This window comes from Drosophila montana, unplaced genomic scaffold, assembly GCF_035044405.1.
Source record: "Drosophila montana isolate Dmon_TW-CO22-7 unplaced genomic scaffold, ASM3504440v1 contig_2106_1, whole genome shotgun sequence".
Taxonomy (NCBI): Eukaryota; Metazoa; Arthropoda; class Insecta; order Diptera; family Drosophilidae; genus Drosophila; species Drosophila montana.
The window spans coordinates 625,921-652,352 of record NW_026997017.1 but is presented as its reverse complement, the minus strand read 5'-3'; the positions used below and the strand labels follow the sequence as shown (position 1 = coordinate 652,352).

General features: G+C 40.9%; 4 protein-coding genes across 17 annotated transcripts in view; 2 read left to right on the top strand and 2 right to left on the bottom strand.

Annotated features, from left to right (window-relative positions):
• The window catches only part of fs(1)h (female sterile (1) homeotic), a 29,628-nt gene extending 28,388 nt beyond the window's left edge, over nucleotides 1–1,240 (bottom strand). For 13 of the 14 annotated variants that reach the window (XM_064680382.1, XM_064680384.1, XM_064680386.1 and 10 more), the window contains exon 1: nucleotides 531–1,225. The gene's annotated coding sequence lies outside the window, so the exon portion shown is untranslated. Of the gene's footprint in view, nucleotides 1–530 lie in introns of all 14 variants that reach the window. The other variant, XM_064680383.1, reaches the window with a different exon arrangement.
• A 76-nt stretch (nucleotides 1,241–1,316) lies between these two features.
• Nucleotides 1,317–2,660, top strand: LOC135427007 (28 kDa heat- and acid-stable phosphoprotein-like). Its single transcript, XM_064680409.1, has 2 exons — nucleotides 1,317–1,459; nucleotides 1,758–2,660. The coding sequence occupies exon 2, from the start codon at nucleotides 1,776–1,778 to the stop codon at nucleotides 2,448–2,450; it is 675 nt and encodes a 224-aa protein (XP_064536479.1). The 5' UTR covers nucleotides 1,317–1,459; nucleotides 1,758–1,775; the 3' UTR covers nucleotides 2,451–2,660.
• A 1,135-nt stretch (nucleotides 2,661–3,795) lies between these two features.
• LOC135427006 (ribosomal RNA small subunit methyltransferase NEP1) lies at nucleotides 3,796–4,917 on the bottom strand. Its single transcript, XM_064680407.1, has 2 exons — nucleotides 4,691–4,917; nucleotides 3,796–4,613 (listed from the first exon to the last, which is right to left on the bottom strand). Exons 1-2 carry the CDS (start codon nucleotides 4,856–4,858, stop codon nucleotides 4,023–4,025), a joined length of 759 nt encoding a protein of 252 aa, XP_064536477.1. The 5' UTR covers nucleotides 4,859–4,917; the 3' UTR covers nucleotides 3,796–4,022.
• A 135-nt stretch (nucleotides 4,918–5,052) lies between these two features.
• ND-B14.5A (NADH dehydrogenase (ubiquinone) B14.5 A subunit) lies at nucleotides 5,053–5,676 on the top strand. The gene is made up of 2 exons (XM_064680412.1): nucleotides 5,053–5,215; nucleotides 5,325–5,676. Exons 1-2 carry the CDS (start codon nucleotides 5,153–5,155, stop codon nucleotides 5,571–5,573), a joined length of 312 nt encoding a protein of 103 aa, XP_064536482.1. The 5' UTR covers nucleotides 5,053–5,152; the 3' UTR covers nucleotides 5,574–5,676.
• Nucleotides 5,677–26,432: the final 20,756 nt, after the last annotated feature.

Sequence of the window (26,432 nt, the reverse complement as noted above, 5' to 3'; positions counted from 1 at the left end):
ACGTGCATACACGTAATAATAAAATTTAAAAAAATATGTATATTTGTATTTTTCGATATGCATATATTTTATTTTAAATTATTTTGCTGCTATATACATTTTATACGCGTTTGCGACATTGTGCTTGTTTTTATTGCTTTATTTATATGTATATTTTTCTTAATTTTATTTTGTTAATATTCACTGCCTATTGCTGCTAAGCGCACGTACACACACTTAAACACAGACACACGCTACGATACACACACACACACACACACACACACACACACACACACACACAGCGACAGATAGCTGCTTCTTCTTCTACAGTGCTGGCTGGTTGCGCTGTTCGTTGCCACCACCAAAAAAAAAAAAAAAAAAAAAAGTAAAACGAAAAAAAATTGTCATGTCCATTGAAGTCTCACATTTTCAAATTCATTTTTGGCGCAAAATTCATTGTATTTGTAAAAAGTGTTATTTACAATCACAGCGCGTTACATTTAATTAGCACATTTTGCACAATTTATATAATTTTAGCTAGTTTTTACCACAATTTAAAAGCAATTTCTACACACCGATATACGTACGCGCTACAATTTTCGACATACGCGCGTTTCTTGTGAGTAAAGCAGCCGTCGTTGTCGCCATCAAATATACAAAAATTTTTCGAAATTACTCAAACCGCGAATACACACACACACATACACAGCGAAAGGCGAGCGCACGCGTACACCAAATGCTCTATAGCGGCACTGCTCACATTTAATGCCGATGGGCGTGCGTGCAAGTGCAACCGACATATTAGCGCTGCATTAGCTACGGAGAGCGAGAGAGCGGACACTGTGCATGGGAGACATGTCGAAAAGCGTCTGTGTCGCTCAACGTCCGTTGGTGGTGGCAATGGCAAACGCTTCTGCTCTCGGTGGTGGTGGTGAGTTTTCGATTGTGTATGTGTGTGTGTGTACAAAAGCAACGAGCAGCGCGCATGAAAAAATGCACGATGAACAAACGTAACGAGGAAACAAAATGGCTGTCTCACAATATTTTAATAGCATCGGTTATGTTGTTATACGCCTTTTCTCAGTCTAAGCACCAATGCGCCCCAAATGCCCAAACAACAATCAGGTGAATATCCATTCGGTTTGTTTTGTTTCCGCCGCTTGTACCATTTTTTAGCATTTACATATATTATCTACATTTTAGCATTGACTAGCACATTTTTTCGTGTTCATTTCAGCACGTAGCGACGCGAGTACTATCGATTCGGATTATTAGCGCGATACATCGATATACGTGCGAATTGGCGATAAAAAACAACATAATTAATCGAACAATCGATGTCAACCAGCAACTAACAGAGCATATCAACTTGTGTCATCACAAACCAGCTGCTAACGCACAGCAGCTGTTAGCGTCACAAGTCGATAAGTGCACATCAAGTTGAGACGATAATTATAAGTCAGAGCTTGCGAAAAGGGTAAGTACAAAATTTGTTGCAGATCAAATTAAAACAATGTCCAGTATGTGCAACAAAAAAACATAGAACATCAATAACAATAGCTAGCAGTGATTAAATACAGTACAAAGCACGACGCCATTTCTGCTTGTGGGGGCTAGCGGCGATACATACACGCGTGCGCATGCACACAGACAGACACACACACACGCACACACACACACACACCAATAGAGAGAGAGACAAATATCTATACCAACACAAATAGCACTACAAATACCAATACCAATACCAATACCAATACCAATACGCATTACAGAAGCAGCCGCAGGTCGTCATGCCACGAGGAAAATACGTTAACCACAAAGGCCGCAGCCGCCACTTCACGTCGCCCGAGGAGCTGCAACAGGAGTCGGAGGAGGAGAGCGATCAGTCGACTGGCAGCGAAACTGAGGAGCAGGCCGGCACTGCCGGCACATCGAAACAGCCGGCTGGAACGGGCGGCAGCGCCGCAGCGCGCAAATCAAGCAGGCCGGCCGCACAGCGACAGAAGCAACAGCAGCAGCGTCGCAGCTCATCCGACGAGGAGTCCGACGATGATGACAGCGATGATGATTCGGAGGCGGAAGCGCGTGATGCCAAAAAGGGTGTGGCCGCTCTCATCGAAATCGAGAATCCCAATCGTGTGACCAAAAAGGCCACACAAAAATTATCGCAAATCAAAATTGATGATGCGGCCGGCGGCGGCGGCGGCGTCGGCGGCAGCAGCTCCGGCGGCGGCGGCAGTGGCTCCACCAAGCCAGAGTTGTCCCGTCGCGAACGCGAACAAATTGAGAAGCAGAAGGCGCGACAGCGCTACGAGAAACTGCATGCCGCTGGCAAAACCACCGAGGCGAAGGCGGATCTCGCCCGGCTGGCGCTCATCCGTCAGCAGCGAGAGGAGGCGGCTGCCAAGCGGGAGGCCGATAAGAAATCTGTCGCCGATCTGTCCAAGAAGCCGCTAACCAAGTAGTAAGCCATAGCTGCTGCGTATTAGTTAGTCGGGCCAGACGAACGGGATTATGGCAATCGCATTCAAATAATAGTTCGAATTTTCGTATAATTAACAAATTGTTGCATTTGCGACAACACATTCTAACAACAACAACAACAACAGCAACAACAACAACAGATTGTGAGAAACACGTATGAATATCCTATAAAATGCAATTGCTATACATAATTATGATGTCATATTCAACGTTTCATTTTGCCACTTTCCGCATCCAACAACAACAACAACAACAACAAAAAAAAACAAAAATCTTTTTTCAATTTTTTTTTTTACACTTTAAATCTAACGCAAATCCTTTTGTAATTGAGAATAATATACAAAAAATATATATAATATATATGTATATATTCATATATATATATATATGTATATTGCATATAAAGCATAATAAGCTCCAGTTACAGCTTTTAAGTTCCAATTAGAGTTGGCCGCGTGTCGTGTCTGTCGTGTCTCGACAAGTTCGTGTTCGTGTTCGTGTCCAACTAGAGTTGGTCGCACGAGGAGACGTGTTCGTGCCCGATCAACAAAATGCAATTTAGACAAAATTGAAGCTGAAATTAATATATTACAAATTTTGATAAATATGCAATAAATTGTAGTTATTTATTAACTTTTAAGCAATCGCCCAACATGATGATCACAAGCCGTGCATCTCGTTAAGTTCATAAAACATAAGCACACGAAATATGGAGCAAAAGTATGTAACAAAAAAACAAAAAAAAAACAAAAAATCCAAAATAAACAACAACAAAACGAATCATGCTGGAACAATCTGAGACGCGCTTCTTACTAGGCGCGATCCTCTTCCATACTCAAACCAACATATTGCAATCCTATAGAGAAATAGGGATTTAGTTTTATATCGCTTAGCCCTAGGCTAGTTAAATTTCTTCCAAATGCCTTTTGCTATTCAACAGTCTGTTTTGTTTTTCTCTCAATCTCAGCGATTGTAAGCTACAAAGTTGAATGCAAACACGTTTTCACCAATTTTCCACATGAGCGAGTGGATTTTTACACATTTTAGAGTAAAAATTAATCAAGGTGAAATGTAAAATATAAGAAACATTTTTTTTTTTTTTTGACATTTGGAAAAATAGATTCAATTCGTAACATAATCCTATCAAGATCGATGTACTATAACGTATAGGGACAATCGCTTGGAAATAAAAAGTTTGTCTTGGTGTGTCTGAGAAAGTGCGGCTATTCCCGGCACGCCGAACACTAGATACCCTTATGAACATTTGGCACATTCGACCGATTCGGATAGACTCAACAGATTTAAATACGATATGGTAGTCCGATATTTATATGATTCTGAACATATATATGGAGCATGGCAAAAGACAATTCGTGCCTAGACTCACATATTGCCTATATATTTATATCATTTTTACATAACGCACATTATGCATAATTCCAAACCTTTATATACGGCATATATCATATATCGTATATAGTTTATCGTATATCGTATATAGTAGACATGTATTATCTAGTCAAAAACTTAGCTTAGAACTATGGAGGCGGCGGTTAGACAACGCCCCAGACCTCCTCGAATGCGGTGCACAGCTTGGAGCAGGCAATGGCTGCTGACAAAGGATAGTTGCTAATGGAGAACAGCTCCTCGGTGTAGTCTGTCTTGAGTGCGCCGTGAGCGAAGGCGCCAATGACCATGACAACGGGCTCGTCGTAGGCTTCGCTGCCCTCCGGGCCGTGCGGCACCAGTTCGCGGCAATTGCTGACCAGCTTGCCGGTAAAGGACATTGCATACTTTTTACAACCAACGGGCAAATGATCCGTAATTGGATTCTTGATGACGCTCATCAGGCGGCGCGACGAATCGCTGGCGCGTATTTGAAACTTGTGCAACAGCTGGACCATCAGGCCGGCAAAACGTTTAAATGTGCGCGGTATCCGTGTCTGTGGATTGATCTCGATCAGCACATTGTGCTCGGTGCGGACAAACACCTGCAGCAATCCGGCCCGATTCAGCGGCGAGTCGAACAGCATCAGCAGGCATTGGTGTGTGATGTCCGGGCGGCAGCTGCCCGGATCTCGTTGATTTTTGCGCATTATGCCCGCATGATCGTCACAGTTGAGCAGCTCGAATGTGTTGTGCACCTGTCAAGCAAAAGCATTTGCTGTTAAATTTCCATACAAATTAAATGTACATATATCAAATCGAAAAGGCCGCACACCTTCACTGTTTCCAGCTGCGCGCCCTCGAGCACAATAATCAAGCGTTTCTCGCTGGCATTCAAATGGAGCACCTTGAAGTGCTTTTTGTCCAAATCGAATTCCGGATCGTCCGCTTTGCGGCCCACAAATTTACGTTTGCGATTTATTGTTTTGCCCTGGCCGCCCATTTTTGTTATAGTTTCAACGTTTTCTTTTATATACAAAAACAAAAGCCATGTGCACGCGACGACGGCCGCAATAGAGATGAACCGATAGCAGCTGCCTAACAGATATCGATACCTCGACAGCTGGTGCTGTTAACTCGCTGCAATACAAATTGCAACTAAATTAATCGATAACATTGGCGCAGACAATTTTGTGCTTTGTCATCACTAAACTGAACCTGGCATATTTTGATTGCATTGCCTTTGTTGACAAAGCCGAGGCTTGATTTATTAATATTTAAAACACCAACATTTGACATGGCTGCCGCCCGTCGTGACATAGCGCCGTTCTTGCAACGCGTGCGCGCTTTTCTGCTGGGCGTAAGTATGCAGCAGCAGTTGCTCTGCAATTTGTCCATTTTTCCGCGCACGTTATGTAAGCCCCGGACATTTTCTTTGGGCTTTTCTTTATTTTTTCTTCCTCTTATAGCGCGAACATACCGTTGCGCTGCGCTTTGAGGATGGCCTGGCCGATCGCACACAGCCCCAGCCAGAGCTACCGGATGGCCCCTCGCACATCCTATCGGCCAATTACTATTGCACGCGCGATGGACGCCACGAGGTGCAGCCGCCCATTGACCTGGTGCAGCAGCACAAACTGATCGATGCAGCAGCCGATGCAGCTCCCAAGGCTAAGGCCAAGCTGCCCACACCCGGCAAGGTCTATGCCTGGGACTGAAGCACTGAGCGGATCAACTGTGGAAACCGCAATCTGTGTTTAATTTAATTTTTTTTTTTTTTCTTGGAGGAAGCCCCTCAAATAGAGACATTGTTAAACCATGGAGCATTTTGCACTTACTAACCAGGGGAGGAGGCCAGCATAAGGCTCACACAGTAATGTCTCGCTAAGCAGAACTTACGCAAATTGTTGCTATACCATATTTAGGTAATAGTTGTTAACGAATAGGATAACTCTCGTAAACCCTTACCGAGGGTATTCTGAGTTGTGCCTGCAACAGGAGATGTCTCCGTCTCTATATAGTGTATATACTATTTATAGTATTAGTCGCTTAAATAGTCTGCTTCTATCTTCTAAACTGGTCAATTTAATGGCAACTATATGATGTAGTCGCCAGATCAGGCCGGCTAAGAGTTTGCATAGAGACTTGCAGACGCATAGTCGGACCTGCCTAAATCTACTGGAATATCAGAACTGATAAGGAATATATATATATGTATATATATGTACTTGATGGTGCTGGATACGTCACCTTCTATGCATTCCGTAGGGTATGATATTGGCCTATGGTAATAAGTTAGTTAAAAATCGACTATGGAAACAGAAATTGGAACTCATCGCTTATTAAAATGAAGCCTGTAAGCGGCCAGTTCTCATCCGCGAGTGACTACTGTTCTGTTTTTATACCCTTGCAGAGGGTACTCTAATTTTGTCGTGGAATGTGTAACGCATAGAAGAAGACATCTCCGACCCCATAAAGTACACATATTCTTGATCAGTATCAAAAGACGAGTCGATATAGCCATGCGAACTAGTCCCTCAGTTTTAAAGCAATCTTTGTGAAACTGTACAGAAGTCCCTCATTTTGCTGCACACAGTACATATGTCGGAACCAGCAGCATCCGACCACTATATCATATAGCTGCCATAGGAACGATTTGCCGAAAAGTAGGTTCTTGTATGAACAACTTTTTTGCTTTCCAAGATATCTTAACCAAACTCGGCATTTATTAGTTTTACTATGCTCCTCATATATATGCAAAATCCTATCAATATCAGAGCAATATATCTAATAGCTGCCATAGGAACGATCGGTCGAAAAGTAAGTTCTTGTATGAAAAACTTTTTTGTTTTTCAAGATATCTTAACCAAACTCGGCATTTATTAGTTTTACTATGCTCCTCATATGTATGCAAAATTCTACCAACATCAGAGCAATATATCATATAGCTGCCATAGGAACGATTTGTCGAAAAGTAGGTTCTTATATGAAAAACTTTTTTGTTTTTCAAGATATCTTAACTAAATTCGGCATTTATTAGTTTTACTATGCTCCTCATATATATGCAAAATCCTATCAACATCAGAGCAATGTATCATATAGCTGCCATAGGATGGATCGGTCGAAAAGTAGGTTCCTGTATGAACAACTCTTTTGCTTTTCAAGATATCTTAACCAAACTCGGCATTTATTAGTTTTACTATGCTCCTCATATATATGCAAAATCCTATCAACATCAGAGCAATGTATCATATAGCTGCCATAGGATGGATCGGTCGAAAAGTAGGTTCCTGTATGAACAACTCTTTTGCTTTTCAAGATATCTTAACCATAATCAGCAGTTGTAAGTTTTACTATGCTCCTCATATATATGCAAAATTCTACCAACATCAGAGCAATATATCATATAGCTGCCATAGGAACGATTTGTCGCAAAGTAGGTTCTTGTATGAAAAACTTTTTGCTTTTCAAGATATCTTATCCATAATCAGCAGTTGTAAGTTTTACTATGCTCCTCATATATATGCAATATCCTATCGACGTCAGAGCAATATATCTAATAGCTGTCATAGGAACGATTTGTCGAAAAGTAGGTTCTTGTATGAAAAACTTTTTGCTTTTCAAGATATCTTAACCAAACTCGGCATTTATTAGTTTTACTATGCTCCTCATATATATGCAAAATCCTATCAACATCAGAGCAATGTATCATATAGCTGCCATAGGAACGATCGGTCGAAAAGTAGGTTCCTGTATGAAAAACTTTTTTGCTTTTCAAGATATCTTAACCAAACTCGGCATTTACTAGTTTTATTATGCTCCTCATATATATGCGAAATCCTATCAATCTCAGAGCAATATATCTAATAGCTGCCATAGGAACGATCGGTCGAAAAGTAGGTTCCTGTATGAAAAACTTTTTTGCTTTCCAAGATATCTTAACCAAACTCGGCATTTACTAGTTTTATTATGCTCCTCATATATATGCGAAATCCTATCAATCTCAGAGCAATATATCTAATAGCTGCCATAGGAACGATTTGTCGAAAAGTAGGTTCTTGTATGAAAAACTTTTTGTTTTTCAAGATATCTTAACCAAACTCGGCATTTATTAGTTTTACTATGCCCCTCATATATATGCAAAATCCTATCAACAGCAGAGCAATGTATCATATAGCTGCCATAGGATGGATCGGTCGAAAAGTAGGTTCCTGTATGAACAACTTTTTTGCTTTTCAAGATATCTTAACCAAACTCGGCATTTATTAGTTTTACTATGCTCCTCATATGTATGCAAAATTCTACCAACATCAGAGCAATATATCATATAGCTGCCATAGGAACGATTTGTCGAAAAGTAGGTTCTTATATGAAAAACTTTTTTGTTTTTCAAGATATCTTAACTAAATTCGGCATTTATTAGTTTTACTATGCTCCTCATATATATGCAAAATCCTATCAACATCAGAGCAATATATCATATAGCTGCCATAGGATGGATCGGTCGAAAAGTAGGTTCCTGTATGAACAACTCTTTTGCTTTTCAAGATATCTTAACCAAACTCGGCATTTATTAGTTTTACTATGCTCCTCATATATATGCAAAATCCTATCAACATCAGAGCAATATATCATATAGCTGCCATAGGATGGATCGGTCGAAAAGTAGGTTCCTGTATGAACAACTCTTTTGCTTTTCAAGATATCTTAACCATAATCAGCAGTTGTAAGTTTTACTATGCTCCTCATATATATGCAAAATTCTACCAACATCAGAGCAATATATCATATAGCTGCCATAGGAACGATTTGTCGCAAAGTAGGTTCTTATATGAAAAACTTTTTGCTTTTCAAGATATCTTATCCATAATCAGCAGTTGTAAGTTTTACTATGCTCCTCATATATATGCAATATCCTATCGACGTCAGAGCAATATATCTAATAGCTGTCATAGGAACGATTTGTCGAAAAGTAGGTTCTTGTATGAAAAACTTTTTGCTTTTCAAGATATCTTAACCAAACTCGGCATTTATTAGTTTTACTATGCTCCTCATATATATGCAAAGTCCTATCAACATCAGAGCAATGTATCATATAGCTGCCATAGGAACGATCGGTCGAAAAGTAGGTTCCTGTATGAAAAACTTTTTTGCTTTTCAAGATATCTTAACCAAACTCAGCAGTTGTAAGTTTTACTATGCTCCTCATATATATGCAAAATCCTATCAATCTCAGAGCAATATATCTAATAGCTGCCATAGGAACGATCGGTCGAAAAGTAGGTTCCTGTATGAAAAACTTTTTTGCTTTCCAAGATATCTTAACCAAACTCGGCATTTACTAGTTTTATTATGCTCCTCATATATATGCGAAATCCTATCAATCTCAGAGCAATATATCTAATAGCTGCCATAGGAACGATTTGTCGAAAAGTAGGTTCTTGTATGAAAAACTTTTTGTTTTTCAAGATATCTTAACCAAACTCGGCATTTATTAGTTTTACTATGCCCCTCATATATATGCAAAATCCTATCAACAGCAGAGCAATGTATCATATAGCTGCCATAGGATGGATCGGTCGAAAAGTAGGTTCCTGTATGAAAAACTTTTTTGCTTATTAAGATATCTCAACCAAACTCGGCATTTATTAGTTTTACTGTGCTCCTCATATATATGCAAAATCCTATCAACGTCAGAGCAATGTATCATACAGCTGCCATAGGATGGATTTGTCGAAAAGTAGGTTCCTGTATGAAAAACTTTTTTGTTTTTCAAGATATCTTAACTAAACTCAGCATTAACTACTTTCCCTGTGCTTCTTAGATACGAAGCACAATGAGCATTATGAAAAGGTTGCGTCTGCAAGGGTATTAAATCTTCGCTGTGTGCACATCGTTAGTTGAGAGATGGCCTTTTAAGTATAGCTCGGAGATTATAGTAGCTATTTCTAGTTGAGTATGCACATGCATATCAAGTTTATTGCACATTTTGAATGCCACGCCCTGTTTCGCCCAAAATTGAAAAGAAAATCTCATGTTGAACAGCTAAAGATGTGTTTAAAATCGACATATAAGGATCTAAGCTAAGCATTTTGGATAGAGTCAGCATATGTTTATATTGTGTGCGGTACAGTGTATCGCCTAGTCGGTCACTGCCGTCTGGAGCACTCAGAGACCATTTCCCGATGCATCTAGATGTCAGTTGCAAATTGCACGCAACTAGTTGAGTTTTCCATGCTATTTGTTGACATGTCGCGGGCCGGGACCTTCGGACTCGCATGTCCCGTGTCCCGCACCTGTGCTATTAACAAATTGCGATTTAATTCTGCGAATCGTGTTTTTTGCAACGAACAACGCTGCGCAGACTTCAATGGAAACACGCCGTAAGCTGCCTGCTGTCGAGCTCTTCACGTAGTGTTTGCCAATTCAAAGCGGCAATACTTTGGTCTATTCTGAAACTGCGAGGCGTAAAGCTTTCAGAGAACGAGACCAACGAGTTCACTCGAATATGTGGTCGGTTTGGATGAAAAGAGGAAATTTTCTGGAATCAAAAGCACTTTTGTACTGACATAAGCTGGCTAACATACTAATACCCTTCTGTAGGGCATGCGAGTTTCGCATAGAAGAAGCCATCCCAGCAAGTACGTACATATATTCTTGCCGTATATATGTATATTTCTTATATCTTATATGTATCTTTATCTTCCTCTTATATCTATATATAAGTATATATATTCTTGCCGTATATATATTTTCTATATCTTATATGTATCTTTATCTTCCTCTTATATCTATATATAAGTATATATATTCTTGCCGTATATACATTTCCTATATCTTATATATATATCTTTATCTTTCTCATATCTTGTATATATCTTTATCTTTCTCCTATATCTATATATGCGTATATATATTTTTGATATCTCATATATCTCTTTATCTTCCTCTTATATATCTATATAAAACTATATATATTCTTGCCGTATATATATTTCTTATTTTATATATATATCTTTATCTTCCTCTTTTATCTATATCTATTATTTCTTACATCTTATATATATCTTTATCTTTCTCTTATATTGTATCTGTTTCTATGCTAACGACCTGAACAGACAATTATATAGAAAACTTCTTCTTTTTCAAGCTAGCTTCTCCTTCTCTCTTCCTTATATCTTCATCTATCTTCAGCAAACTTAGCAACTGCTTTCCTATTATGGAATGAGAGGAACAAAAGTTCGTTAAACAAAGCTGGGTCATTAAAGCTTTACCCAACCCCGATGTACCCAAGGGTATTCAGTCGTCGGCGTGGCGTGTTTGTTGATTTTGCTCAGTGTATGCACAGATTGGCAAGCACATGTGTTCATTGTCTATCTCTGTGGGCATGGCCCAGAGTTTGCCACAGCGAGCTCCATCTGCTTGACAGTCCCTAGTTGGCTACTTAATTGCATTAAGCCGGCGACAACTGCGTTGCCAACGACAACAACGAGGACGACGACGAGGACGAGGACGAGGAGAATGAGGAGAATGATGTTGGCATTGATTCAGATTATATTGCTGCATTATAAATGGAAAATTCTGCGAATGCGCTTCGTATGAAAGCATGCTTTTAAGGCTTTCAATTAAAAGTTGCGCACAACAAAAAAGCAGGGCAAAAAAGTTGATGAAAGCGTTAATGAACCATTTTTTTCTTTTGCTCTCCCTGCACCCACTGAGCCTGGTTGAATATGTATATGGTTAAGTCCACATGCAGCCCCAAAGGCACGCCCCGCTTGACATGACATTCTGCATAGATCATAAAAGAACGCAAAAACATTTCAAAGGCAACCCGTTTGTGGGGCTTTATTTTGTAAACTTGCGCAAAAAAAAAAGAATAGCTATAAAGAGCTTTGGGTAGCAAAGTTCCAAGAAAAGTGTGAAAAATGGGTAGAAGAATTCTACCTCATTTTTCACAGAGGCTGGGGATTATTTGAAAAATGAAATGAAATGAATGAATTTAAATGTAGTTTTGCAAATTTCTGTGAGTAAAATCATTTTTGCGAAATTTTTGTTTCCGGTTTCCGCTGTGCGTTGTTCTTCAATCATTCAATCAATCGAGCTGTCAATCAACGAGGCAGGCAATTAGGCTAAAATTCAGGTCGATTTTATAATTATGCTGTCAATAGCTCAGTCAATCAATCAGGCAGTCAGATTTAAAGGCAGTCAATCTGTCAATCAGGCAGTCAGCTAGTCAATCAATTAGTCGGTCATTCAGTCAGGAAAAAAACGGCTTTCAACTCTTATGGTTTAGACTTTTCGTTGTTCTTTGATTATTCAGTTATTTAGTCAGTCAGTCAATCAGTCTGTAAATCAGTCAATCAGTCCATCAGTAGATCGTGCTGTCAATAGTTCAGTCAATCAGGCACACCGTCCGACAGTCAACAAGTCGTTCGGTTAGTGGCTTAAAAACTTTAAAAACTGCTTTCATGCTTTTATGGTTTGAACTTTTTGTTTTCCTTTGAATATTCAGTTATTTAGTCAATTAATCAGACAGTGAATCAATCAGGCTGTGAATCAGTCAATCGGGCTGTGAAAAAGTCGGTCAGTCTATCAGCAAATTGTGCTGTCAATAGCGCTGGTAATCAATCAGATAGATATCATGGCAGTCAATTTGTCTGTCAGACAATCAAGCGCTCAGCACAGCAATCAAGAAGTCGGTCAGTCAGTCATTAAAAAAGAGCTTACAAGTTTGTACGGCTTGGATTATGCGTTGTTATCTGATTATGCAGTTATTTAGTCAGTCAATCAGGCTGTAAATCAGTCAATCGGGCCGTCAAAAAGTCATTCAGTCAATCGGTAAATCGTGCTGTCAATAGCGCTGTCAATCAATCAGTCAGTCAGATAAAATTGCAGCCAATCTGTCACTCAGTCAATCAGTCACTCAAATAGTCGTTCAGACTTGTATTAATAAAAGGAGCTTTTAGGTTTATATGGGTTGAACTATGCATTCTTCTCTTATTATGCAGTTATTGAGTCAGTCAATCAGTTAATCAGGCTGTAAGTTAGTCAATCGGGCTGTAAACAAGTCAATCGGGCCGTCAAAAAGTCAATCAGTCAATCGGTAAATTTTATAAGTAGTACAATAAGATCTAATGTTCAAAAATTCATCAAGATCGGTTAAGAAACACAAAAGTAAATGTGTTTTGGCTGCGCACGTGTTTGCGGCAGCTAGCTCAAATTGCAAGAATTTCTGTATATTCTGTTGCATGTGGGTTCAGGGTATCCCATAGTCGGGACCTACCGAACCTCTAGAACCTCTTACTTGTGTTTTATTTACGGAATTCGCAGGTAATTGGGTGGTTCTGCATTTAAGCAGAACAGTCGATCAGAGCTGGTCCATGTCGTCCATGTGGTCCATGTGGTCCATGTGGTTCATGTTGCCACCCTGGGCGACACCTGGTGCTGACGAGCACCTCAACTTGCGTCAATAGCACGGACAGAGAGAGAAAGAAATGGAATGGAATGGAAGTTGAGGGCTGTCACAATGCGTTTGTTGCGCCATGCGTGTGGGCCCTGTCACATTAAAGTGCAGCTTTCAAGAACTGATGTGTGGCAACTCTGGCACCCAGATTCGCCCCATCATTCATGCGACCGATCCAATGAGCGTTACTTTTCTGACAGCCTGCGAATGTGCTCGCGCGTGTGTGTTGGTGTGTGTGTGTGTGTGTGTGTGTGTGTGTGCATCCACCTCGGATGCGTGTAAGCCCCAAATGCCGAACATCGTTTAGCGTTGCACCCATCCATCAGTGGCGTGTGGCAGAGTGCCACTCCCCGTTAAGGGGCGCAGTTGGGGGGGGGGGGGGGCTGTTTGTTCTTTTAGCCGAACGGCGAGCGGGCGATGCATACAATTGCATGGTAATCGAATTATGTGGCAACTCTGCTTCGCTTTTCATTTTTCTTCTTTGTGTCTTGTTGTTGTTGGGCCACACACACACACACACACACACACACACGCATGCAGACGCCCCCAAAATGGGGCACTCGAGCGTCCAGCCATGCAACGGCCTGTGGAATTGTGTGGGCGGCATTGGGCGACTGACCCCAAATGCGGCGCCAGGCAATGCTGCAGTTGCACCCTACACTTGATCAATGGGGCACATCAATTCTGTTGATTTATCGCAGAAGTAAAGGAAACAAAGGCAAGATGGCTCGAGTGGAGAGTGCCCGGCTAGCAGATACCCTAAGCTGCCGTTACAAGCATTCGATCCGTCGAATGAATAAGTCTATACTCGACAATAAATCCTTCTGCCTGTCACATACACATGCATGTAGCGCATAGCGCTGTCGCTACGGCCTAACCTTACTTTTGGACACTTGCGGCATTATGACAGGCGAATGTGTAACACAATTAAGGCGTACCAAATGGAGCGATGGCCGGGCGACGTCATGGACAGCCGTGTGTTTGGGAATGGGAACGGGCCAACAATGTGCATTGGCTGTCTTGATGCGGTGTATATTATATTTGGGCTTAACGCAATTCCAATACAGCCCCGAGACACGCCCACAAATGTACTGTGCTGTGCTGTGTGTGTGTGTGTGTGTGAAGGCCCATAACGCCCAAATTGATCAATTTTTGCATATACCAAAGCAATCGGAAGGAGCGCATAATGCTGGGCGGTGCGGTCGACCCCATTTAAATGCAGCCGAAAACTTGCTCAGCACTTTGACTTCGAATTTGAGGTTAAAAACTAACATCAGCAACAGCAGCAGCAAGAATAAGCGTCCGAAGAAGCAATAGCAGAAGTAAGCAAACAGTCGGGAAGAGCAACAACAAGCAAAATGTGCAGTTAACAATGGCCGCACACAGCTTTGTCGTACACAACACACGCACACACACGGACGCACACAGTGACACATTACTTTTCGAACAGCTTTGGCGTCGCCAGTCGCTGCTGCTGCGCTGCTGCTGCTGCTGCTGCTGCTACTGCTGGCGCTGCTGCTGCTGTTGCTGCTCAGCTGAGTGAGTGATAAGTTCAGTTGGCGTTTGGCAGGCGCCGTGAATGGTTTTAAGTGCGCTTCGTATATAAATCGCGGCGAATACGGCAACAGAAACAGCTCAAAGCGAAAGCGAATTGCGATCTAGTTTATTATTGTTTTTGCTCATTTTTTTTGCCTGTGCGTGCGAGAGTGTGAACGTGTGTGCGTGTTATTTTACTTAGCAAACGCGCGCCAATTCAAACAAATTTCGTGGTGTTTGTCTTGCCGTTACTTCTGCTTGTTTTTGTTGTATGCATGCAACAAAGCTCTCAGCTGTTTGGGTATGTGTTTGCTCTCGTTGTTGTTGTTGTCGTTGTTGTTGTCGTTGTTGTAAGTAGCTATCGCTTAAAGGCCTGCCTGATTTATGATGAATTTCTGGCAAATATATGTATGTACATATGTACGCTTGTTTGTGTGCGTATTGTTCTTGCTGTTGTTCTTGTTGTTAGCCTTAGTTTTTAGTGAGTGCTTGCCATTATGTAAGTAAAATAGCCGCAGGCCCTGTTACCAGGCACTAAGTTCCGTTAGTGACATCAATAGTGTTTTTTTTTCTTTCTTTTCTGTTTGCTCATGTTCCCAATTCCAGCAAAAGTACTTTGAAAGCATCAGCTGAATCAAAAGTTTGTGAATTTAAAGCGAAAGCGTTGTTAAGAATGATTCTACACCCAAAAAAAAGTTCAAGCTAATCCTTGGCTATGCAAAATACAACAAAAAAACAAAACCTAACTATTTTTTAGCGTCAAAACTTTTGGTGAAAAATAATATACACATATATAAATCCCAATTCCAATTTTAGTTTTTCAGCTTTTTGGTATGGAATTGCGAAACGTCAAAATAAAAGCAAAGTTCAGAAGGTTATTTATTTTAGCATAAAGTTGAGATGAATTTTTGTTTTTTCAAAAAATCAAAACTCCTATGATAAATATGTATATATACCTTAATAATAAAAACATATAGCGAGTAGTAAAACTCGCAGATTGAACAGAATTCCAGCTGCAATTCCGTACGAATTTCAATTATTTTTTAAAGCATACTTTTTGGGGCAGCAGAGAAAAATCGCTCAAGATCAAGTTAAATACGCTTATCAAATGCTATTAAATTGCAATTTTAAAAATGTGTAAGATTTAGATATACCAAGTGAACTAATATACCCTACGCTTTGGCATTTGCAAATAGAGCGGAAACTTTAAAGTTGAGGGAAAAAAAGTTGCGACTTCAATGACATCATTGACGCTCTGTTTATCAGCTAGCTTGGAGTTAATTTTTGAAACAGCTTCTGATGTTGTCATTGCCAGCACCTGCCCCATCCTCCCCCCCATCCCCCGCATCCCCCCGCTCAAGCCGAATACATCAACTACACATTTAGCCCAGTTTTGCAACATTTTTCATGCTGTTTCCTATTAGCAAATGAGGCGCAAACGAGACGAGCAAATGCAGTGAATGAATTCAATGTGCTAAGGTGTGTGTGTGCAGGTGTGTGTGCCATTACTTAACACCTACAAGCTGGCATCTGTCTGCACGCTATTACACGATTACAGCAACAACTACCCCCAAAAGACGTTGGCCAGGTCAACGGGTTTGAGTCCTCCGCTTTGAGTATTAGTCATGGCTCACTGTTTGCCTTTTGTTATTGCATGCTAATTTCTTTCTATTTCTATTAGCCTGCTATCTCACTCACTCACACTCACACACACACACTCGCACACACACACGCACGCACACCCTTTCGCTCTAGTTGCCTCAAAGTATGCAGTAAAATGTGTAATCGCATTTAAGTTTACTATCAGCCAGGCCAAAGGAAATAAAACGAAAGTGTTGCCACAGTGCACACCGACTAACGTGGCCAGTGCCAGCTAATCGCCAATTGATAGCCCCGACAAGGGGGCCTGCGGTAGGCCGAACTTTGAATACCCTTGCATCGACCAGAGACAATTGGCAAGTGGAAGCTCTTTTGCTTCTTCCTCAATGCGTTACACAATGCGTGACAGCATTTGAATACCCTCTGGCAGGGCATTGCAACGAGAAGCGAGAAGCGAGCAGCGAGCAGCGACGGCAAAGCCTGAGCACCTGCCCGCAAGTTGGCCTAAATTGGCAGACGAACGACTCGGCTACAATGTACAATGCATAATGAAAGCACACAAACACACACACACACACACACACACACACACCTACACACATACACGCACAGAGAGAGTAACTGATTTACTCGACACTGCAAGCTGTGCCCGCTTATCAAAAGCTGACGATCAAAGGCAACGCCAACAATTTCTTTTCTTCTTCCATTCCGCTTTCTGTCTGTCTCTTCCTCTTGCTCTGACTGGAGCACCGACTATCTCCTACACCACCCAGACTGTCGGCCCTTCTATCTACAATGAGCACAAAATGCTGCTCTTATAACATTTGAAATAAGTACAACTGTCGTCTGTTTGTCGTTCCGTTCCTCGAATTATTTCAAAGCATTTTATTCAAAGGATTGCAGGGACTTTTTACTTCAATATCGGATTTCATATCGTATTCAATATCGGATTTCTTATCGTATTCAATATTGTATCCAATATCGTATTCAATATCGTATACAATATAGTATTCGATATCGTTTTCGGTGTCGTATTCCATTTCGTATTCAATTTCGTATTCAATTTCGTATTCGATATCGTATCCAATAACGTATTCAATATCGCATACAATATCGTATTCTATAACGTATTCGATATCGTATCCAATATCGTATTCGATATCGTCTTCAATTTTGTTTTCGATATCGCATACAATATCGTATTCTATAACATATTCAATATCGTAGCCAATATCGTATTCAATATTCAAATAACGTATGCAATAACATATTCAACAACGTATTCAATATCGTTTTTAATATCGTTTTTATATCGTATTCAATATCGTTTTTATATCGTATTCAATATCGTTTTTATATCGTATTCAATATCATTCGCATACGAAAATTTAGCTAAGCATTAAGATATTTCTACCGAGCTTAAAATTTGAATCACGTTTATATTTTGGCCTGCCTTTCGGTTCGGCACGTTTACCACATTTACCACTTTTTCCACATCCACATCTTCGCACTGTGTACTTTTATTTTTTTTCTTAAAATTTCCGTTCTATTAAGATATTGAATTTCATACAGAAATTGAGGGCTAGGTTGTATCTCTAGCCAAAAATTTGGCATCTATCGTATATGTTTAGATAAAATCCAATGTTTTGGATCAAAAGTAGTTTACCTTGGCGCTGAGTTTTCCTCAAAAAGTTTTTGCATTTTTAACAAGTGTTCATTATTATGGATAAATATAATTGCGACTCCGCTGTCGCTTTAAATTTAATCAAATTTAACTGAAGTTCCGGCATCCAACTGCTGATGCTGACGCCCAAAGGTCTGCATTTCCCACATTTCCCGCATTTCCCTCAATTTGCCTTATGAAAATTGACATTCAGGGTTATGTTTTTTTTTTTTTTTTTTTTTTTTGGGGCTTATTGCATTTTTGCATATGCGCTTCCGTTTCCGTTTCCGTTTGGCTTATTTAACTAACTCATATGAAAGTAAGGTCAGGCCCTCAGCCTTCAAGCCTTCGCCTTGGACTTTCGCTGGCTCCCAAACAGCCACGCCTCTGCCCTGCCGCCCCCAACCAGCCCGTAGCCCTAATCCCCCCCCCCCTCCCAGCCCGTTGGCCCGTTGTTTGTGCCTCCTTTCTACAACAACAACAACAACAACAACAAAAAAGCCGAGCAGCTATTAATATTCTGCCGTTTGTTTCTTATTGTTTTTTCTTCCCTTTTTTGTTTTTGGTGGGTGTAGAGGGGGGGGGGGGGTGGGTGAGAGGGGTTGGCACGTTTGTTGCGTTAAAAGGCCGCAAGTTTTTGTGGCTGCCATTTTGGCGGCGGGAGTTCGTTTCGCCTTGGCCAGCCAAGTGGGTGCGGGTGAAGGGTGGGGGGCGGGGGGCTCTCTGCCGAGTTCCTTGGCCCAGCACAATTTATGAGCTCAATGAAATTTTTGCTTCGCATCGCCTGCGCCTAAAAAGTAAAAGCAATTGGCAGCAGCGACGTCGCCCAATAAACCGCGCCACAACCTATTCTAGTTACCCGACGTTACCACCCCCCCTCCCCCTACCAGCTCCCTTTGACCCCTCACCCTCAGTCCGTCTGAGCGCGTTTTGCCAATGTCATTGGGGCCAATATTCTTAAAGGGGAGTTGCTTCTCATTATTAGAAAGGGCCGCTAAGGTATATATATTCCTGATCAGCAGCAAGGGGCAGATTTGAATGTGATATATTCCTATAACTATATATATATAACCTTTTCAAATTATCGATAAATATCGATTTAAGCAATCACTTCTATACATATCTGGGATATTATGGGAGCTATAGATCGAGAATATCTGACACCAATAGAGATTTTATATATTATAAATATATATCGATAAATATCGATTCTAAAAAAATTCTTTTACGCATATCTGTAAGAGCTACAAATATCACATTTGGCATGAGAAAATTTGATAGCATCAATACAAATTTCGAATAAGATATATTCCTATACTCAAATATCTATTTCATAATATCGATATATATCGATTTTTAAGCATATCTGTTTTATTATAAGAGCTAGAGATCGAGAATATCTGACCGCTTCAATAGAGATTTTGAATTTGATATTAATCTGTACTCATATAACATTTTTTTTATAATATCGATAAATATCGAAATAAAGAAAATGCATAAAGTCTATCTGGGATATAGTTAGAGCTTGATCGATCGAGATTATTTGACAGCATCAATAGAGATTTTTAAAAAGGTATATTCCTATAGTGAGATATCATTTTCATAATATCGATAAATATCGAATTGAAAACAAGGTTTTTTTAACGCATTTCTTGCATATTATGTGATCTAGAGATATATCGTCGGGCATGTAGTTCAACTATGGATCGAGAATATTTGACTAGTTGAACAGCTGGTCTGAAAGTTCCGGATCCTGAACTTCCATTAACTGTAGAGTTATGGGAAGAAGAAGCACAACCGCTGAAATATGCTGCTAATTCGTTAGTTACAGGGTATCTCCTTGTCGGGCACTTTCGAATAGTTTCCTTTTTCGTTTAATTTCGTTAGTTTTGGCGCACTAGAAAGTTATGTGTTCTGGCGTAGCGGCTACTAGGAGAGGGGTTGGGGTTGGGGTTGAGGGAGGGGGGAGGGCGGAGGGGCGTGGGGTTCGTGATTCCGCTTATGATGACTGGGCCGCCCCCCCCTGCTACCCCCTGCTCCCCCCTGCTCCTGCTGTCCAGCTGTTATCGATTTTCAATGCGGTCGCTAAAGCTGGGGTCAGAGGGCAGCGGGGGCGCTGTGGAAGCTGCTCATGTTCGCCGTATTTAAGCGGGGCTAAACGGTTTCAAGCAGCTGTCATCGATTAAACCAACTTGGCCGTAGCCGTGGCCGTAACTGGAGCAGGACCACAGCGGGAACGATACGGCAGGATGTTGGGCGAATAGTTTGACTGCTTAGCAAGGATTCACGGGTATTCACTTGGCATGTTAAGCCTGACTTTGATAGCGATAGCTGCCGGCTGAGTCGATAAGTTATTTCTGAATATAGATATCAAAATGTCAATAAATTTACGGGTGTATTCACAATAAATGTAAGGATTCCGGCTATTCACTTGGTTTGATTAGCCTCAGTTTTTGTTTGAGTTAACTGTTGGATAATCTGATAAGTTGTCCTTAAGTATATTCAAAAAAAACTGTGTGCACATTCATGAGTATACTCACGAGTGTATTCACCGTCTATTAGATAAATTGCGGGTATTCATTTGATTTAACTGGCCTAAAATTGAGTGGGGTAATTGTTGGCAAAGCTGATACGCTCTATTTGCGTATATATTCATAAGAATGTGAATATATTCACGAGTATACTAATGTGTACTCATAATCTATTTAAGGATTAGCTTCACTTTGATTGCGTAACTATAGATGTATCTGTTATCTGTATATTCGTGAGTATACTCACGGGGGTATTCACTTGATTGGGCAAAGCTAATAAGCTCTTATTGAGCTTATTCATTTTGTTTTGAGTATATCCATGAGTATACTCATGAGTGTATTCGATGTCCACTTAAAGATTCGACCTTGATAAGCTACACCCCTAACCATATATAAATGTATTCATTTCAATATGAGTTTATTCTAGTATTTTATTTATAACAAATTCATTGTAATTGAGAAAACGTGGAAAACGCTTGTATAAGAATTATTTGTTCACCAGAACTTCAAACTTATTTTGCAAGGATTTATGTGAAATTCAATTGAACGTTTTAGCCAAACGTACTGCGAAATGACGCCCTGCTAGGCGATTCTCATGAATTCAAGTAAGTTCCACAGGTTTTCATGCTTTCTGTATAAGTGTTATATGAACAAGTGTTGGTTTTAGAAATCTAATATACTCTGTGTGTATGTGTGTATATGTGATTCTTTGATGCCATACGCAGCACCAATCCACACCAATACCGCCCTACTCTGCGATTCTCAGGAATTCATGTCCCGCATGTTTCCAGGCTGTGTGATTCTAAGAATAAACTTTACCTCTCCTTGTACGGTCGCATTAGGTAATTCTCTCTCTCTCTCTCTCTCTCTTGCTCACGTGTTTATCTCTCTCTCTTACTTATGTGCTTACCTCTCTTTGCCTCACTCTCTTACTGTCTCTCTCTCTCTCACACTCCTGTGTTTATCTCTCTCGCCTCTCTCTCTCCCCCTCTCTGTTTCTTCCCTCTGTGTCTCTCTCTCCGTTTTTCTGCTTAATTTTTGTAGTCTCTGTTCTTACTCAAACCCGCTCTGCACTTTCCTTTTTTTCCAGTGATGTATATATATATATATTTATATTAAAGCCTGTCTCGCCTCTACCAATAAAAAATTCGCCAGCGTGTATGTGAATTTTCGGGTGAGTACATACTTACATATATATATTTATAAATATTTATATTTATATTCATGTGTTAAGACAAACAGAGCTGGATGAAGGCTATCTCCTAGTAGAAATATATACAAATATGCTTATCTGACTAATTGCGTTTATATATGGAATCCATAAATTCATGAAAAAAATATACATTCATGTAGCCTCCAAAATGCGTTCCAAGTGTTAGTATATTCATGAGTGTATTCATGAGTGTATTCATGAGTGTGTTCTTATACAGCTTAATATTTCCATGTACGCCCAGCCTGCGTATAAAGTTGCTATAAATTTATTTATTTATTTATACACGGCGACACAAACACACGGGTACGCACACTCACACACAAACACACACACACACACACACACACACACACACACATATTGGTATAAACTAAATCTGCAGCGAAGCTGACAAGTTTATCATTAAACTACATCAATATTGGGGAGGGGGGGGGGGGGGGGGCGGCGTCAGTCAGTATGCGCGTACCTGTGTTTGTGTGTGCCTGTGTGTGTATATATATATATGTGTGTGTGTGTGTGCTCGCCATGGCAAGCTAAACGGCAATGCCAGATGCTGTTACGAGCTTGAATGGCGAAGCTTGGGCCCAGGTGCTAGCGACTAAATTGCGAAACACCTCTATAAATACAATGCCAGTAATACACACACACACACACACACACACACGCATACACACACGCATACACACGCACACACCTGTATTCATATTTGCTATGTATAAATCAAGGTTAGAGCTGCGATTATTTAGTTAGTTGCGTCGATTCAATATTGGAAATGAAAGCAGTTTAACCAAATGTCAATCAAAAAGCACCTCGATTAGGACGTAGGACTTAGGACGTAGGACGTTGGACGTAGGACGTCGGCCGTGGGACGTGGGACGTAGGACGTAGGACGTAGGACGCAGGACGCAGAACGTAGGACGTAGGACGTGGGACGTAGGACGTAGGACGTAGGACGTAGGACGTAGGATGCAGGACGTGGGACGTAGGACGTAGGACGTGGGACGTGGGACGTGGGACGTAGGACGTAGGACGTAGGACGCAGGACGAGGACGAGGACGAGGACGAGGACGAGGACGAGGACGAGGACGAGGACGAGGACGTAGGACGTAGGACGTAGGACGAGGACGAGGACGTAGGACGTAGGACGAGGACGAGGACGAGGACGAGGACGAGGACGAGGACGAGGACGAGGACGTAGGACGAGGACGAGGACGAGGACGAGGACGAGGACGAGGACGTAGGACGTAGGACGTAGGACGTAGGACGTAGGACGGAGGACGTAGGACGTAGGACGTAGGACGTAGGACGTAGGACGTAGGACGTAGGACGTAGGACGTAGGACGTAGGACGTAGGACGTAGGACGTAGGACATGGACGTAGGACGAGGACGTAGGACGTAGGACGTAGGACGTAGGACGTAGGACGTAGGACGTAGGACGAGGACGAGGACGTAGGACGTAGGACGTAGGACGTAGGACGTAGGACATGGACGTAGGACGTAGGACGTAGGACGTAGGACGTAGGACGTAGGACGTAGGACGTAGGACGTAGGACGTAGGACGTAGGACGTAGGACGTAGGACGTAGGACGTAGGACGTAGGACGTAGGACGTAGGACGTAGGACGTAGGATGCAGGACGTGGGACGCAGGACGTAGGATGCAGGATGCAGGACGTAGGATGCAGGACGTAGGATGCAGGACGTGGGACGCAGGACGTAGGATGCAGGACGTGGGATGTAGGACGCAGGACGTAGGACGTAGGACGTAGGACGTAGGACGTAGGACGTAGGACGTAGGACGTAGGACATGGACGTAGGACGTAGGACGTAGGACGTAGGACGTAGGACGTAGGACGTAGGACGTAGGACGTAGGACGCAGAACGTAGGACATAGGAATAAATCCGTTCTGCGTGCCGCATACGACTTCTTAGTTCGACTCAGATTTTCGTCCTGATCAGTTATATATATATATATATATATAATGGTTCCGGTATTGATATACCAATATACAATATCAATTTATTCTTTTCAAGCAATTTCAATTTCAACATTTGTTTGCTGCTGTTTACGCAGGATTGTCGTGTGCTGGAATTCTGCCATTGTAGTTGCCCAAAAAGTGCATTCATTTCGATTTGCAGCATATTCACGAATGAAATGAATAAATATGAACAATGCGAATAATTGCCTTTGCATCGGACGCAGGCACATTGGGTATTTGCCCCAAAAAGTATGCAATCAAATCGATGCATGCGAGCTACCGAAAATGTGCCCGAAGGCAAAAGCTTTTTGCTCGCTTTCAAGTTGAACAACAACAACAACAACAACAGCAACAGAAAACTGCAAAATAAAAATGTTTTTGAGCAAAAGTTTTATGATGCTGTGCGCTCCCAAGGGCAAATGGGGTATATTAGTTTATTGTTTAGTTGATTTACGAAATTGTGACCAAATGTGATATAAGAAATTCTTAGCTTTAGCATTTTCAATTCATTTCGTTAATTTTGCTAGCAGATCTTAGCAGCCGCGAGCTTGGGCTAACCTTGCTAGCTTTAGCGTTGCCAGATCGATGCAAATGTTGGTATTCATTTCTGTGAAACGAATGCGGTCACACTGACCATCTAATAATTATAAATACGCTTTACAAAACCTTAGCAAAAGCAAAAAGTTAAGACAAACATTTATTTATATGAGCGTAAAGTTCAACCTCTGACTGTTGCATAGCTTTGGCCAGTTTTAGTACGCCTTGTTGCGTTGAGTGTAGGGTATCGAAAGGCACTTTCCCAACTGTTTTGAGGTCGGCAAAGCGCAGTTGAGAGCATTCGCCTGAAAAGATTTTTTTTCCCCCGCATTACTGCAGTCAACTGTAATAATGTTATATGTGAGTGTGTGTGTGTGTGTTTGCATACCCTGTGCCATTTGAAAAGTGGGTCGATTGACATCTTTGTTTCGGTAAGGTCTATTTTGAGCTGGTCTATCTGTTAGTCTGTCTGCCTTCCTTCGAGAAGAGCAGGGGGGCATCAAATTTAGTTTGCTTTAGAATTTTATGAAGATCGGACCATAAGCACCGAAGGGCATTGCTTTGGAAAGAAAACAAAGTTTGATTGCATTTGTTTTTGTCAAGTTTCTGTTGCGACAGCTCGCCGCTGTTTACAGGGTAACTGGCAGTCGTGCTTTCTGAGGCATGTCCTTCGTTTTGCCCAAAAAAAAATGTCAAACTGGCTGCACAAACAATTTCCAGTTACGCTCCACAAATTGTGGCACAGTTTACAGTTTACAGTCGTTCGAACGACTTTTCAATTTGAGTCGATGAAGTCGATGAATGAATGCCTGCCACAGAATGTTGCATCCTTGTGATTGACCGAATTTCGTCATCATATTTGATTGAAACAAGTTTTGTTAAATATATATATTCTTGTTTAGGCAGAACGGGCTTGACTCCTGTATATGCTCTCGTATATGCCGAACGAGTTCATGAATTCTTCTTTATCGATATCTGATCCCAACTACAAAATATCGATCAATATCGATTTTGAGAACTGCTCATTTAAGCATAACTGAAAAGTTGGATGGAATTGGTTAACTATAATAGTTTAGGGTAGACTTGTGCGCTTTAATATTTACACACTTTAAGATGCCATAGTTAGAAGAAAGAAAACCTCATAAGGATCGGAGTGCAAGCAACCAAGTTATCATAGCCTAGGCACGATGATGTATGGAAGGAGACACCGTCGATCCCATAAAGTATATATATTCTTGATCAGCATCAACAGTCGAGTTCGTATTCCTTATAGTTCTGTCTGTCGGACTACCATATCAAATAGTTGCCATAATAATGATAGGTCGAAACGTATGTTCCCGTTTGTTTATCCAGATATCTGAGCCAAACTTCGAAGTTTCAGATAACTATATCATATAGCTTTGCCTTCAAGAAGTTCTTCATTTTGTTGCCCAACTTTGGAGGACTTCTCTTAGCTCTTCAGCTATATATACGCTGGATCCCGTCGAGGAGTTGAGCTTATATAGCCTTTATCTTTGGGTCAATCTGTTTCTCAGAGTTTTAGTGTCAGCCGGATCGAGCCTCTATATAGTATGACTTTCATTGAAGCTCTTGATAGTTTTGTATAAAAGCCTTGTTTCTTGGTCTATAATATATTTTCAATCGATTTTCACTTAATCAGAGTCCAACACATAATTATACAGAATATATTGCTGATTAATTGATTAAAATATTTCGGAATGGAAACTTTGATTTCTTTTCTTTTTTCTGTAAATGCAATTGCAAATTTTCCTTAATCAAGCGCTGATTAAATATTGATAAAAGGACAACAAATATGCTTTGTGGATTTTCTTGCAGTTATTGTTGTTGCTTGTTGTTGTTTGTTGTTGTTGTTTGTTGTTGTTGTTTGTTGTTGTTGTTGTTGTGGCAGTTGATATTTAATTTGAGGCAGTTCAACGAACTGCAGACACGAATCGTCTGTGCAATTTGCTGGCTACGGTTATTACGCCAATAATTTGTTGCTATTCCCAGCAAAGTGGACTCTTTTTTATATATTATTTCGTTATATTTTTATTCCT